Raw genomic sequence first — 17,734 nt, 5'->3', positions numbered from 1 at the left:
TTTATTTCACCATCATATGTATATAATAACTTGTTGGAGAAAAAATTGTAGGCTCAAAGTTTTCCTCTCAGTACTTTTAAATATTAATTTATTATCTTTCTGCATCTGATTTTTTCTACTGGGATATATGATTTCATTCAGATTTTTATCCCTTTGGAAGTGATAAGCTCTCTCTTCCTTCAAGGCTTTAGAGTTTTCTCTTGTGTTACATTTCACTATCATGCCAATCTCCTTGGTTTGTCCTCTTTTAGTCCTGGAGGTTTAAAGGGGAGAAGTGGAGGAATAAATGTCCCAGGGGTCGATCAGCTTCACTGTTGTACTCTAGCTCTCTGCTCCCCTGGGCTTTTGGGTGCCTGATATTGTAGCCCAGAAACAGGCTACTGTTGCTGGTTTTTGTGATCTTCCTTGGCAGTGCTGGGTGGAGATCAGAGCAGAATTTAAAAGCTTTCCCTCAACCTCTTCTCTCATTGCACCGGACCACACTTGACCTTGCTGATTCATGACAGCCTTTGGCGTCCTGGGAGTTTCTCAGTTTTTATGTTACTGATACTTTCATCTGTGCATCCTCTAGCATCCGTAGTTTCTCCAGGGTTGATTTGCGGGGAGGGAACTCAGCAACCAGGTCTGGCTTGTCAGAATTGGAAGACTCCTTTCAGTAGTGTTTTACACAATTGACTCGTGCCTTCTTCCTAAAACCTCTCACCTTACCTTCCTGATAGTACATTTACAGGTTGCTTCTTTTTCTTCTCCTTCTAAGAGTCCTCTTCTGCCCATTCCTGTTCTCTCTTCTAAGTCCTCCCTTCTTGTCATGCTCCACACTCTCTGGAGCTGATCCCATGTCCTATAGAGACCTCAATTACCACCTACATGCTGAGGGTAACTAATTATCTATTTCTAGCTCTAGAGTCTGCTGTACCCCAAATTTGTACAGCCAATTCACCAGTGGACATGACAACATAGATGCAACACACATCCAAAAAACATCATCCTACTCCTGAAAGCTCCTCCTGGGTTGCCTCTATCTGTGAGGCCTCCACTTAACTTTCAAAGCCAGAATCTGTGTCCTTTTTGACCTCTCCCTCACACCCTATATTTAACTAATTACCAATTTCTATCGATTCTGCTTCCTCAACATATCTTAGACTCATCTCCTTTTCTGTATTCCTACTTTAAGTCTTAATCCAGGCCACGGTCCTCAATCACCAGTGATGCAAATGACCCTCCTAACTGTTCCTCTCCCTCCCTCCCTGTTTCTGTACAATTGGAGTGAAACCTTTAATTCAGCAGTTCTCAAACTTTATGATCTCAGGCAACCTTTGCATTCTTAAAACTTGTTGAGGACTCCAAGGAGCTTCATTTATGTGCTATGGTTAGATATGGATACAGACATTTACTTTATTAGAAACTAAGGGACTTCCCTGGTGGTGCAGTGGTTAAGAATCTGCCTGCCAATGCAGGGGACACAGGTTTGCACCCTGGTCTGGGAAGACCCCATATGCCACAGAGCAACTAATCCGATGTGCCACAGCTACTGACCCTGCACTCTAGAGCCCGCAAGCCACAACTACTGATCCTGTGTGCCACAACTACTGAAGCCCGTGTGCCTAGAGCCTGTGCTCTACAATGAGAGAAGCCACTGCTATGAGAAGCCCAAGCACGGCAACAAAGAGTAGCCCCTGCTTGCTAGAGAAAACCTGCATGCAGCAACAAACACCCCACACAGCTAAAATAAATAAATAAATAAATTTATAAAAGAAAGAAAGAAACTAAAACAAAAAAATTTAAGACACAAGAATAACACAAGCACATCAGATCAATGATGTCATCACTCATTTTGTAGCCCCGGAAAACTTCATGGTACAAAAAAGAATGAGAGTGAAAAAGGTAAACAATGTCTTACTATTATTATGAAAATTTTTTTGACCACGCAGACTTCTGAAGGTTTTAGGAATGCTGTAGAGCTTTGTGGACCACACTGTGGGAACCACTACTTAATTCACTCATCTGAATCCTTTGCTTCCCAATTTCAATCACTTCAGTGCCTTGCCATGGTCTCTCAGGGTGGTGTCTGAAAGCTCCAGCAAGATATATGAGACCCTTTATGACCTGACCTCTGTCCATCTCTCCAGACTCACCTTCTGTGATGTCCCCATTCTGACCTCTGCTTCAGCCAGGCTGACAGGCTTGCCAGCCTCAGCACTTACTCTCTCTTCTCCAGGCCATCACTCCTGCTTTTCCCTTGGCCTGGAATGCCTTGTGCCCCTACTTATTCTTCTGGATTCAGCTTTGTCTTCAACTGTGCCTAAAACCTCCCCTGAAAACCAGGCCCCTCCTCCAGTTTCCTTGCACTTAGCCCCATTTTAACACTTATCCTCTTCTTTTGTAACTGTTGTTTACTTATGTCTCCCTCACTGGACTATAATCGCCATGGATCTTTGGCATGGCTTTCCAGCACAGTACCAGACACACAGTAGATGTTCAATAGCATTGTGGAGTCAATGGATGAAAATACAGATGTATAGTAATATAAGGCATTTATAACTGACATATTTTTCCTTTAGGTGTTTCTTAAATAGGCATTATGACTTTCTATAATGTGTATTAATTCACCTCTTTTGTTAAAAAATTCCAGTTTAAAAACACGAGTAAGATATTAGTTGTGGATGCTACTGGTATATGCTATGGATCCAATTATTCCATGGTTACAGAAAGCTAATTGTCCCTGATTGGGTCCACTTTCCCCCAACCAGAAAATCCATATGGTGGGGCTAGGGCATAAAGAGAAGCAGTTCCATGTGTGTGTGACTACTTTCTGGGCCACCTAGGAATATTTGCCTGTGGGTGATCTTTCTATACCAGCAGTAGATTAACCTAAGGTCAGAAGAGACGCGATGAAAATTACATACAAATGCTTTTTTGCATATGTCAATTTTTCTGGGAAGGGGATGCATAGCTTTCACCTTTTAAAGAGCTCAAGGATTCAGAAAAGCCTAAGAACCACTTTGCAGTTAATGACTTGCTTTTCAGTGTGTAATGGGCTATTTTATTTTCAATGAAAAAGGGTGAACTTGGGTGCAAAATCAATCAGTGTCCCAGGTCCATTTTATGATGGCATATTTATACCTACTATGACTCTGTAAGAATTCTTTATTGAATTTGTAGAGTTCTGTACTGTATGTAATGTAAACTGAGGATGCAAGTCTTTCTATATTAGACAGCTACTGTGCAAATAGACTTGGAAAGTGATTAGAGGCAAACTCGGTCCTAAATTTTCAGGTTAATGCTAAGAAGTCACATTCAAAATAGCCTTATGCTCAGAAAGCTATTTTGTAAGATCAGATTTCAGTTGTGGATCAGTTCTTTAGATAGATAATTTTAAAAAACCCATCAATATTTTTCATACAAATACTCACTAATATGATTCATTTTATTAGGCATTTACTCAATTAATATGTTATCAATTATTTATTAAGTATACTAAGTGTTCAGTGAGTGTTTTGTTTGCATCTAGGCTATATCTTTTTTGCTAAAGATGATTTTCTTATTTGGTGGCACCACAGCATTAAAACAAAAGAGAAGTAAACATTTAAAAATGAAAATGAATGGAAAAAATGGGATTGAATGCTTTCCATAATATTCTTTTCAATATTCATTTATTAAAAGGCTTTATACTTTGATTTTTTTCCAATACAGATTAGATTTCTTATTTTTATCACCCCTCCCCACCCAAGATACACACACTGGTAGTCTTTATGGTTAGAACATGTTCTGGATTTGTTATATTTGAGCATAAAGTATGCTCAATCAATGGCCCCTTGCTTGGATTGTTTAATATCCTTTTTTCTTTTTCTCTATTTTGAAAATTTGCCTCAAGAAGGTCTATTTCTTATTGAATTCCTATCTAAATGTATATTTCCTCCTGACTGATTATTTAGAGACTAGGCCCATGGCCTGTGATTTAATCTCATAAGGTAAACTGGATTGCTTATGATTTTCAAACAACACAAATAAGGCCATTGCCAAGATCTTAGAAGAGAAATGGCAGATAATATTATAATATTTGATCTAGGAATATGTTTTGTATTTGCATTTGAATGTGAGGATGTCTGGTGTTTTGAAAATTATAGTAGTAATAACAATAAAAATAGTTCAGATAATAGGTATTATACATGTTTATTATCTTCTAGACCTGCACTGGTCAATATGGTAGCCCCCAGCCACATGTAGCTACTGATAACTTGAAATGTGACCAGTGCCGCATGTTGAAAGGAAAATATTTTGGAGATATAAGTTAAAATAAAATATATTATTAAAATTAGTTTCACCTGTTTCTTTTCACTCTTTTAATGAGACTACTAGAATATTCAAAGTTATATAAGTGGCTTACATTATACTTATTATATGTAGTTATATAATGTTAATTTTTATAATAACAATTGTTGAGGAGAAAGATGGTGGTGAAGTAGAAGGATGTGGAATGCATCCCTCTCCACGGATGCATCAGGAATACACCAAAAGATGCAATAATTCCCACAGAGAACCAGCTGAACACCAGCAAACAACCTCAGACACCAAAAAGGACTGCAAATATCCCGACATAACTGCATAGGACAGAGGGAAAAAAAAAAGGAGAAAGAGGAGAAGAAGAAAGGGAAGGGACAGGTCCCACACCCTGGGGTGGGGGGATCTGAAACAGAGGGGAGATTGCTAAATTCAGGGAATTGTCCCTTATCTGATGGGGGAACCCCTTCTCCAATGGGGGATTTCCCTGGGTCAGAAGGGAGACATTTGGGACTGTTCAAAGAGGGTGAAGCGGCTGATCTGTGGCAGGTGGGAAAGAGTGAGAAATACACGGAGGGTCTGCACCACAGCTCAGCGTGTCCGGACTGAGATATTGGTTCATAGCTGAACAGGGGGTCTGGGAGCTGGAATGTGGGAACCGGAGAACTGGTTCAGGGTGAGAAACATTGTTGGCAGTAGGGAGACAGACTGAGAAGACAAGAGGGAAGAAATCCGCAGCAGAGAGTGCCTACAGCAGGAGGCTAGGTGGCCGTGGTGGCAGCTCAAGACTGCTGACTCTCACGCAGGGAGGAGGAGCCACAGGTGTAGCCTCTCTCTTGGTGCCTGTGATGGACAAAGGAAGGACCCCTCTGGGCCTGGCTAACACACTCAGGGATAACAAAGGCCCCTGGGTGGGGCTGGCCTAGAGTGCCTTCAGCTGAGAGCCAAAAGTGGCCTAGCTCTGGAGACATTCTGTTTATACCTGAACCACTGGCATCCCTCTGCAACAGGCACTGCCATGTCCAACTGAGCTGCCGTGACTCAGGCAGGGCACCCCGGCGGAGTCGTAGCAGGGGGAGGAGCTGTGGTTGCAGTCGCTCACTCAGCCTGAGCCGCCCAAGCTGCTGTGACCTAGGCAGGGTGCCACTGCTCACTCACTTCCAGGGGAAGGAACCACTATTGTACCCTCTCTCTCCCCACACACCGGCACTTACAGATGAACAATAAAGGAAGCTCTGCTGGTTGCAGAATAATACAAAAAGCCCAAGGCAGGTAGAAGGACACTTACAGCTGAGACCCCAAGGAAACAGAAATATTATTATTAATTCTATTGATCTGGTCCATTCTGGAGTCAATTCTAGTTTTGTTTTTTTAATTTAATTTTATTAGTTATGATCTTAGTCCTAAGGGATCTACACATTTTATAACATATTTTTTATTCTATTTTTTATTCTATTTTTATTTTTAGCCTTTATATATTTCTATTTCTAGCTAAGTTTTTTGTAGTGCTGACTGTATATCTCCTACATTCTTTTCATCTCTATCTTTTATACATTTCTATTCTTTCTTTTTATTTTCATATTTCCAGTCACACTATGCTCTTCTGTTGCCCTGTCTTCTATCCTTTTTTAGTTCATTTTATCTTAATATACTTATAAGCAATATTATTGGTCTGCTCTGTTTCCTTGCTTTATTCTCCAGATGACACACTGCTTTGGTTTTTATCATTAGGTTTTGTCTTTTTTTTTTTTTTTTTTTTTTGATAGTAACAACACGTTTATTGTGTCATCCAGCCGAGGATACAAGATACAAACACTGCTTAATTTAAGGAGAATGTGGAAACATCAGGCAGTCCCTAGAGCACTACTACAAACACAGCCTTCACCTACAGCAGAAACTAGGCCTGTCAGTCATTCTGGTCATCATCCCAGTCTTTCCTCCCACTTGGAGGCTTGGGCCCACCAGCTGGTTTTGCCATGATGATCTGATCCACTCTAAGTACAGTGACAGCAGCATTAGTAGCCAGTTTGATAGCCCAGTACTTTCCCAGGTAAGTATCTAGAACACCAGCTTCCAACATGTCCTTTACAGCAGGAACTTCAGCCTCAATATCTAATCCAACATTTTTATTTCCTTCTTGATGTACTGCATAAAGTTTAGAGATTACTTCATTGGCCTTAACTCCAGAGTTTTCCGCCAGTGCCCGGGGAATAGCTTCAAATGCCTCAGCAAACTTCTTAATGGCATACTGTTCAAGTCCAGGGCATGTCTCTCCATATGATGTGATCTGTTTGGCTAACTCAATTTCTGTTGCTCCACCTCCGGGTACAAGACGTTTATCCCTTGTGAGAACTTTGAAAGTATTAACACCATCATCTACTGCCCTCTCTATATCATCCATCAGATTGTCTGTAGAGCCTCGAAGCACTATGGTAGAAATGGCACCATCTTCCTTTTCATGCTTAAAAACCACCACCTGCGTATCTCCAACCTCTGACAGGTAAACACTGTCACAATGTCCCATTTCTTCAAGGACAGGAGGAGTCAATCTAGGAAGAGTTGTAGCACCAACTGTTTTACATAATCTCCTGAGATCCCATTTTGAGTTCAGCCTCACCAACATGATATTGTACTTGTTTGCATAATGAAGAGCCATGTCTGCCACTTTGCCACCTGCCACCACGACATTTGCACCAGTATCAGCAATAGCTTTGACTTGTGCATCCATGAGATTTTCTTCTCCCTTACTAAAATTCATCAATTCTTCAGCAGTCTTTATCAGTACCGTTCCCTTAGTTTCTGTTATCATGCCATCAAAAGGACAAGAGTACACTGCTATTTTTGCATCTTTGACAGATGTTACATCACCTTCAGTTTCCTTCTTAAAAACCATGCCATGCAATACTGAAGAGGAATGGACACCAGAGCCCAGAATCTTACAAACTCTGATGTTATCAACATTGAAATGGCCAGAGTCAGGAAAAATAGATACACATGCCTGAGCAATAAGCTTGGCCAGAAACACTTCATTACCATATTGTTTACTCATTACGGAGGTATGAAGTAGAGATGACACTTCATCAACATCCCGAAGATTTTTTGCAGAACAACATACCAAGTCAGGAAGAATCTCATGGGCTTTTTTGCAGGCTATTTCATAACCTTCTATGACCTCTGAAACTGATAGGCCAAGTCTCAGAAGCTCTTCAGCTAATTCCAGAAGAGCTCCAGCAAAAACCAGAACAAAGTTTGTGCCATCTCCAACCTCCTGTTCTTGCATGTGAGAGGCCATTACAATCATTTTTGCAGCAGGATGTTGTACTTCTAGCTCTCTTAAAATAGTTGCTGCATCATTTGTCACAAACAACTTCTCCAGGTGGTTGATAACCATTTTGTTCATTCCATTTGGTCCATATGCTGTACGCGTTGTTTGGGCAAGCTCCTTGCAAGCCTGTATGTTCCTGTACACAGCCTCTTCTAATCCCGAAAAATGCTTCGCTCCCTCCTTGAGCATCTGGGCAAAGCCCGGGGCCTTGGGGACGTGCAGCGCCATAGCCAGTCTACAAGGAGCGATTCACGCGCCCGCTCAGAAGACACCGGAGGAAGTGCGGGGGGCCTAGGTTTTGTCTTTATCTTAGTTCTAAGTATAATTGTCTGACTTCATTCTGAGAATCTTCAGTCTGTCTGGTGGTATTCTTGCTCTTTATTATAATTGATCCTAGCTTTCAAAATCTCCCTGGATCTGTGTTTGTGTGTGGGGGGTTTTTTGTTTTTGCTTTTTTGTGGGTTTTTTTGGTTTTGAATTTCTGTTGGTTTTCTCTTTAATTGACTGATGGCATACTGGGTTTCTTCTGTCAGGTCTTTCTAGTGCCTTATGTTCTACTGGATTCAGTATTTGTGTGTCTTATACATGTATGTGTTTCCTTGACTTAGTATTTGTTTGACTTAACACTCTTCCATTAGTCTGGGGCTTGGACAGTCTTCTTTAAACCCCTTTATTGCTGCAACAAGCAACCTCTGAAGTCTGGACTGCTCCATCAGAAGCCAAGTAGGAGGCTCTGGGGAGGCAGCACTGAATCCAGGATGTTAGACTACTAGGGAATCCTCAGACACAGAGAAGATTAACTGCAGAGAACTCTCACAGAGCCCTGTATCAGAGTCTAAGACTCGGCTTTGTCTGACTGTCTGCAACTGTCAGTGCTGGACACCTGACACCAAACTACAAACAAGACAGGAACACAGACCCACCCATCAGCACACAGACTACCTAAAGCCATATTAACCACATAGATGCCCTAAAACACACCACCTGACATGACCCTGCTCATCAGAGAGAAAAGACACAGAGCCACACACCAGAAAGCAGACACCAGACCCCCCCACCAGGAAGCCTACTCAAGACACTGGACAAACCCCACCACAGGGGGCAGAGGACAGAAACAAGAAGAATTACTACTAGGCAGCATAGGGAAAGGAGACCGAAAATCCTATAAATCAGACAAAATGAGAAAACAAAGAAACACCATGCAGGCAAAGGAGCAGGAAAAAAACCCACAAGACCAAATAAATGAAGAGGAAATAGGAAAATTGCCTGAAAAAGAATTCAGAGTAATGATAGTAAAGATGATCCAAAATCTCAATAACAAAATAGAGAAAATACAAGAAACAGTTAATAAGGACTCAGAAGAACTAAAGAGCAAACAAACAGTAATGGACAACAAAATAACTGAAATTAAAAATACTCTAGATAGTATAACCAGCAGAATGACTGAGGCAGATGAACGAATAAGTGAGTTGGAAGAGAGAATGGGGGAAATAACAGCCACAGTGCAGGAAAGAGAAAAAAGAATAAAAAGAATGGAAGACAGTCTCAGAGACCTTAGTGACGTTAAGTGCACCAACATTTGAATCATAGGCATCCCAGAAGAAGAAGAAGAAAAAAAGAAAGGGTCTGAGAAGATATTTGAAGAGGTTATAGTGGAAAACTTCCCTAACATGGGAAAAGAAAGAATTAAGTCCAAGAAGCACAGAGAGTCCCATGCAGGATAAACCCAAGGAGAAATACACCGAGGCACATATTAATCAAACTAACATAAATTAAACACAGAAAAAATATTAAAAGCAGCAAGAGAAAAGCAACAAATCATATATAAGGGAAAACCCATAAGGATAACAGCTGATCTTTCTGCAGAAACTCTGCAGGCCAGAAGGGAATGGCAGGATATACTGACAGTCCTGAAAGAGTGGCATGATATGTTTAAAGTGATGAAAGGGAAGAACCTACAGCCAAGAATATTCTACCCAGCAAGAATCTCATTCAGATTCGATGGAGAAATCAAAAGCTTTCCAGACAAGCAAAAGTTAAGAGAATTCAGCACCACCAAACCAGCCTTACAACAAGTGCTAAAGGAACTTTTATAAGTAGGAAACACAAGAGAAGGAAAACACCTACAAATACAAACCTAAAACAATTAAGAAAATGGTAATCAGAACACACATGTCAATAATCACCTTAAATGTAAATGGATTAAAAGCTCCAACCAAAAGACACAGACTGGCTGAATGGATACAAAAACAAGACCCTTCTATATGCTGCCTACAAGAAACCCACTTCAGACCAAGGGACACATATAGACTGAAAGTAAAGGGATGGAAAAAGATATTCCATGCAAATGGAAGTCAAAAGAAAGCTGGAGTAGCAATACTCATATCAGACAAATTAGACTTTAAAGTAAAGACTATTACAAGAGACAAGGAGGGACACTACACAACGATCAAAGGATCAATCTGAGAAAAACATATAACAATTGTAAATACCTATGCACCCAACATGGGAGCACCTCAGTACCTAAGGCAATTACTAACAGCCATAAAAGGGGATATCAACAGTAACACAATAATAGTGGAAGACTTGAACACCCCACTTACATCAATGGACAGATTATCCAAACAGAAAATAAATAAGGACACACAAGCTTTAAATGACACATTAGACCATCTCAACTTAATTGACATTTGTAGGACATTCCATCCAAAAACAACAGAATACACTTTCTTCTCAAGTTCACATGGAACATTCTCCAGGATAGATCATATCTTGGGTCACAAATCAAGCCTTGGTAAATTCAAGAGGATTGAAATCATATCCAGCATCTTCTCAGACCACAACACCATGAGACTAGATATCCATTACAGGAAAAAAACTGTAAAAAATACAAACACATGGAGGATAAACAATATGCTATTAAACAACCAAGAAATCACTAAAGAGAGCAAAGAGGAAATCAAAAAATATCTTGAAGCAAATGACAATGAAAACACAACAACCCAAAACCTATGGGATGCAGCAAAAGCAGTTCTAAGAGGGAAGTTTATAGCAATACAGTCCTACCTCAAGAAAAAAGAAAAACATCAAATAAACAACCTAACCTTACACCGAAAACAATTAGAGAAAGAAGAACAAAGAAACCCCAAAGTGAGCAGAAGGAAAGAAATCATAAAGATCAGAGCAGAAATAAATGAAAAAAAAAAAAAAAGGAAGGAAACAACAGCAAAGATAAATGAAACTAAAAGCTGGTTCTTTGATAAGATAAACAAAGTTGATAAACCATTAGCCAGACTCATCAGGAAAAAAAAGGGAGAAGACGCCAATCAACAGAATTAGAAATTAAAAAGGAGAAATAACAACTGACACCGCAGAAATACAAAAGATCATGAGCGACTACTACAAGTAACTCTATGCCAATAAATTGGATAACCTGGAAGAAATGGATAAATTCTTAGAAAAGTACAATCTTCCAAGACTGAACCAGGAAGAAATAGAAACTATGAACAGACCAATCACAAATACGGAAATTGAGACTGTGATTAAAAATCTCCCAACAAACAAAAGCCCTGGGCCAGATGGGTTCACAGGTGAATTCTCTCAAACACTTAGAGAAGAGCTAACACCTAGTCTTCTTAAACTCTTCCAAAATACAGCAGAAGGAGGAACACTCCCAAACTCATTCTAAGAGGCCACCATCACCCTGATACCAAAACCAGGCAAAGATGGCACAAAAAAAGAAAATTACAGGCCAATATCACTGATGAATATAGAGGCAAAAATCCTCAACAAAATACTTGCTAATAGAATCCAACAGCACATTAAAAAGATCATACACCATGATCGAGTGGGGTTTATCCCTGGAATGCAAGGATTCTTCAATATACGCAAATCAATCAATGTGATACATCATATTAACAAATTGAAGCATAAAAATCATATGATAACCTCAATAGATGCAGAAAAAGCTTTTGACAAAATTCCACATCCATTTATGATCAAAGCTCTCCAGAAAATGGGCCTAGAAGGAAATTACCTCAACATAATAAAAGCCATATATGAGAAACCAAAAGCCAACATCATTCTAAATGGGGAAAAAGTGAAAGCATTCCCTCTAAGAACAGGAACAAACAAGGGTCCCACTCTCACCACTATTATTCAACACAGTTTTGGAAGTTTTAGCCACAGCAATCAGAGAAGAAAAAGAAATAAAAGGAATACAAATTGGAAAAGAAGTAAAACTGTCACTCTTTGCAGATGACATGATATTATACATAGAAAACCCTAAAGATTCTACCAGAAAACTGCTAGCACTAATTGATGAGTTTAGTAAAGTAGCAGGATACAAAATTAATGCACAGAAATCTCTTGCATTCCTACACAGTAACAACAAAAGACCAGAAAGAGAAAGTAAGGAAACTCTCCTATTCACCATTGCAACAAAAAGAATAAAACACCTAGGAATAAACCTGCCTAAGGAGGCAAAAGACCTGTATGCAGAAAACTATAAGACACTGCTGAAAGAAATCAAAGATGATACAAACAAATGGAGGGACATACTATGTTCTTGGATTGGAAGAATCAACATAGTGAAAATGACTATCCTACTCAAAGCAATTTACAGATTCAATGCAATCCCTATCAAATTACCAACATCATTTTTCACAGAACTAGAACAAGAAATCTTATGATTTGTATGGAAACGCAAAAGACCCCGAACAGCCAAAGGAATCTTGAGAAGGAAAGATGGAGTTGATGGAACTAGGCTTCCTGACTTCAAACTATACTACAAGGCCATAGTGATCAAGACAGTAGGATACTGGCACAAAAGTAGAAAAGAAGATCAATGGAACAGAATAGAGAACTCAGAGGTAAGCCCAAGCACATATGGGCACCTTATCTTTGACAAAGGAGGTAAGAACATACAACAGAAAAAAGACAGCCTCTTCAATAAGCAGTGCTGGAAAAATTGGACAGCTACATGTAAAAGGATGAAATTAGAACACTTCCTAACACCATACACAAAAATTAACTCCAAATGGATTAAAGACCTACATGTAAGGCCAGACACTATAAAACTCCTAGAGGAAAACATAGGCAGAACACTCTATGACATACATCAAAGCAGGATCCTTTGTGATCCGCCTCCTAGAATCATGGAAATAAAATCAAGAATAAACAAATGGGGCCTAATGGGACTTAAAAGCTTTTACACAGCGAAAGAAACCATAAACAAGACTAGAAGGCAACCCTCAGAATGGGAGAAAATAGTTGCCAATGAAACAACGGACGAAGGGTTAATCTCCAAACTATGCAAGCAGCTCATGCAGCTTAATACCAAAAAAGCAAATAACCCAATCCACAAATGGGCGGAAGACTTAAATAGACATTTCTCCAAAGAAGACATACAGATGGCCAACAAACACATGAGAAGATGCTCAACATCACTACTCATTAGAGAAATGCAAGTCAAAGCCACAATGAGGTATCACCTCACACTGGTCAGAATGGCCATCATCACAAAATCTAGAAACAATAAATGTTGGAGAGGGTGTGGAGAAAAGGGAACTCTTCTGCACTGTTGGTGGGAACGTAAGTTGGTACAGCCACTATGGAAAACAGTTTGGAGGTTCCTTAAAAAACTACAAATAGAACTACCATATGATCCAGTAATCCCACTCGTGGGCATATACCCAGAGAAAACCATAATCCAGAAAGAAACATGTACCATAATGTTTATTGCAGCACTATTTACAATAGCCAGGACATGGAAGCAACCTAAATGCCCATCAACAGATGAATGGATGAAGAAGATGCACCACATATACACAATGGAATATTACTCAGCTATAAAAAGGAAGGAAATGGAGCTATATGTAATGAGGTGGATAGACCTAGAGTCTGTCATACAGAGTGAAGTAAGCCAGAAAGAGAAAAACAAATACTGTATGCTAACTCATATACGGAATCTAAAAAAAAAATGGTACTGATGAATCCAGTGACAGGGCAAGAATAAGGATGCAGATGCAGAGAATGGACTGGAGGACACGGGCTTGGGGGGGCAGGGGCAAAGGGGAAGCTGGGATGAAGTGAGCGAGTAGCATAGACATAGATACACTGGCAACTGTAAAAGAGATAGCTAGTGGGAAGTTGCTGTATAACAAGGGGAGATCAACTCGATGATGGGTGATGCCTTAGAGGGCCAGGACAGGGATGGTGGGAGGGAGTCACGGGAAGGAGGCGATAGGGGGATATATGTATAAATACAGCTGATTCACTTTGGTGTACCTCAAAAGCTGGTACAACAGTGTAAAGCAATTATATTCCAATAAAGAGCTTAAAAATTGTTATAATTGTTAATATGATATTATGTAATAATATTTTTATATAAAGTTACGTAAGTGGCTAGCAGTGGTCCAGGTGCTTTAGTTTATATGCATTTTAATCTCATTTAATCCTTTCAACAATCCTATGAGGTATGTATTTTTAATATTCTCATTTTTCATAGAAGGAAACTGATAATTAGTGAGATTAAATAGCTATCCTAGGTTTATCTGTGGCAGAACCAGTACACAAACCCAATTTGTGCTCTTAACCAGTAGTCTCTCACCTTTTTGATAGCATCCCCTGTCAGTTCTTTTTTGCCACCGGTAACAGCAATTTGATTGGATAGGCTTCTTTATTTTTTTAAATCTTGTTTCTTTCTTTGTGATGGAGCAGTTCGAAGCCCTCATTCATTTTTAAAATGCATGCATTTAATGGATCCGATGGCTGAAATACAGACCTTACAACAATATGTACATCATGTGATGAAGGGCATGATTGACTGGCTGCAGTTACTAAAGCATGATGCTCAGTTTTTTTATCTACTCATTAATTATGCAAAGGCTTTTATTGAAATTCAGCTAGTAGATTTCTGTCTCTCCTCATGTCATTAAGTTGTTCTGGCACACTAACTGGATGCTGTTGCAGTTTTATATTATCAAGTGGTTCTACTAAAATTCTTTGTTTGAAAGATTTTAAAACAGGTTTAAAATGATGTGAGGCTTTTTAGGGGTGACACATAATTTTTATGAAGAAAAAAGATGAAAACATTTCCATATGTTATTCTTAAAAATCCATATGTTTAAACATTTCCATATGCTTGTCTTTTAAGTCTTTCTGCTCTCATTGCTAAAAATGACATGTATGCTTTGAAGAGACAGATTAAGTGTAATTGTATTTTTTTCAAAATATCTGGTATGTCACATACTACTTCTCATCACAGAGGAGTTTCGAAGATTTATAAGACTCGTCTTTTGTCAAAAAATATGCAACATCTTTACCTTTTACAAGTTTTTTCAGTTCTGTATTTTGCTACAAGATACCGAAGATGAAACAATTTTTATGGTTAGAAACAGTCTTTATTTTAAAATATTGTAAAGATTCTACCAGGCTTCGCTTTTTAAAAAATGTTTGTACAAGATGAACTGCATTGATGACACTGCTTCATTGTGCACCTTGGCTGCCCTTGTTAGTGGCATTAGCTTGACTGAAGTGAATGAATTTCCTGTCTGGTGCTTTCTCTGTAACCTGTCCTTGGAAATGTTTTCTTTAAAACCCTAATTTAAAAAGTTATTCCACCAATGTTTATACTTGCATAGATTTTCCATAAAACATAGTTCTCACCAAATAATTCATATACTAGAAGCATATAGATTCTCTGGTATATCAGAGGCTTATGAAAATAATTCTTCATGGTTTTGTCATTAAGGTGTAATTTGTGTAAAAGAGGAATTAGAAAATATTTAAAACTGAATGCTAATTGAAAACACAACATATCAATTTGGGGATGCAGTTAAAGCATTGTTTAAGAGGCATTTATAGTTTTAAATGCCTGTATTAGAAAGGAAGAAATGCACTATATAGCACAGGGGACTGTATCCAATATCCTGTGGCAAAGCATAGTGGAAAAAAATATGAAAAATAATATGTATATATAACTGAATCACTTTGCTGTACAGCAGAAATTAACACAACATTGTAAATCTATTATACCTCAATAAAATTTTAAAAAAAGGAGGAAAGGCTTAAAAATCAATGATTTACATTGCCTTGTTAAGAAGGCAGAAAAAGATGAGGAAATTAACCCAAAAGTAAGTAGAAGAAAGGAAATAATAAATTGAGTAGAAACAAATTAAATAGAATGCAAACAACAGAGAAGATACAAAGCCAAAAGTTGGTTTTTAAAAACGTCAATAAAATTATTAAATCTCTAGCAAGGCTATTCAAGAAAAAAGAGAGGAAATGCAAATTACCAGTATCAGGAAGGAAAGGGGATATTACCTGAAATTTTACAAACTAAAAAGAATATCAAATAGATAATATGAACAAGTCTATGCCAATAAACTGAACAACTTCTATCAAATGGACAATTTTTTGAAAAATACAATTTATCAATACTGACACAAGATGAAGTAGAAAATATGAATAGGCTTACATCTATAAACAATGTTAAGTTTATTAACAAAAATCTGCTCACAGAGCAAACTTCAGATCTAGGTAGTTTCACTGATGAATTTATCAAAGAATTAAGGAAGATATAATAATCTTATATAAACTCTTTAGAAAGCAGCAGCAGCCAGAAACACTTCCTGACTAATTTATGAGGCCAGAATAACCCTGGATACCACATCCAGGGAAAGATGTTACAGAAAACTACAAATGAATATTCCTCATAAACATAGACATAAAACCTTTTAAAATTAGTGAATCAAATCCCACAATACATATAAAAATATTGTTTAAAACTGGGCTTTACCCCAGGAATGATTCAAAAAGCACACAATTTTACTTACTGTATTAACAGACTGAAAGTTAAAGATCATGTGATTATCTCAAATGTTGTAGAAAGAGCATTTGACAATGTCCATTCATGATTTAAAAAAAATTAACTGTTAGTAAACAAGGACTAGAAGTAAACTCCTCCATCTGAGAAAGTGCATTTACAGAACACCTACAGCTAAAATAGTAATGATGAGAGTTGAATGCTTTCACCTTCGGGTTAGGAACAAAGCAAGGATATCTACTGGAACCATTTTTATTCAACATAGTAGAAATCCTAGCCAATGAATAAGGTAATAAAAAGAAGTAAAACAAAAATTGGTAAGAAAGAAGTAAAACTGTCCCTGTATATAAATGACACGATTATGCAGAAAATTCTAAGGAAGCAAGCACAATCTCAACCACCATGACAAAACATTAAAATTAACATGTAAGTTTCATAATACAAGGTCAGTATATAATAGAAAGCCATAGACTTGTCACCCACAGAGTATGATGTTAAATGAACCAAAGTATGAGTTTGGCCATATGAAATTTTGACCTACTCAAACAGCAGTTGTATGGACCAGCCTAATAATAAGGGGAAGGAAAATGTAATTTAAATTCTCATATAGCTAACATATACATATGTGCATACATACATATATACATAAGCAAATGACATTCAACCTACAGTTTATATATCCTCTCTTTAGACACTCATCAAATAGAAGAGAACAGTTCATTAGCTTGTTTTCTCTCTGTCCCAGCTTCTCTGAGAGTAGCACTAATCAGCACAAAAATGGTTAGAGAAGAAGAGGTGTAAGGAAAGAGGAAGAGAACTTGCATAAACTGTGATTGTATGTTGATTGAATTAGAAGGCTAAGTAGAGAATTCAGGAAACAGCACTGCCTTGGAGACTTTCTGATTGGTTCAAGAAATATGAATTATGGGACCCTATTTCTAAAGAACTGTGTGACTACATAGATTAACCATGAATCCTAACGAAGACTGGGTATCTACTTGTAGGATATTTACATACATTAATATCTGATTTATAGCTATCATGTGAGTGGTTCAATTCTTTTTTTTTTTTTTTTTAGTTTCTTAAACGGCTTTACTGAGGTATAATTGATACACAAAAAACTTCACAAATTTAATGTACATAATTTCATGAATTTAGACAGATGTATACAGCCATAAAACCATCACCACAATCAAGGTAACAGACATATCAGTTACCTCCAAAAGTTGCCTTGTGCCTCCTTTTTTCTTCCTTCCCTCCCTTCTTTCCTCACTCTCTTTCTCCCTTCCCCCCTCCCTGCT

At 38.2% G+C, this 17,734-nt stretch overlaps 2 protein-coding genes across 4 annotated transcripts in view; one reads left to right on the top strand and one right to left on the bottom strand.

The window, feature by feature from the left end:
• LHFPL3 (LHFPL tetraspan subfamily member 3) overlaps positions 1-17,734 on the top strand; it is a 535,920-nt gene that overhangs the window by 98,349 nt on the left and 419,837 nt on the right. The gene's annotated exons all lie outside the window — the stretch shown is intronic.
• Positions 6,045-7,891, bottom strand: LOC130851456 (T-complex protein 1 subunit theta). The gene has a single exon (XM_057731812.1). The coding sequence runs from the start codon at positions 7,832-7,834 to the stop codon at positions 6,188-6,190; it is 1,647 nt and encodes a 548-aa protein (XP_057587795.1). The 5' UTR covers positions 7,835-7,891; the 3' UTR covers positions 6,045-6,187.

This window comes from Hippopotamus amphibius, chromosome 4 (genome assembly GCF_030028045.1).
Source record: "Hippopotamus amphibius kiboko isolate mHipAmp2 chromosome 4, mHipAmp2.hap2, whole genome shotgun sequence".
Lineage (NCBI taxonomy): Eukaryota > Metazoa > Chordata > Mammalia > Artiodactyla > Hippopotamidae > Hippopotamus > Hippopotamus amphibius.
This window is presented reverse-complemented; position numbering and strand designations above follow the sequence as displayed.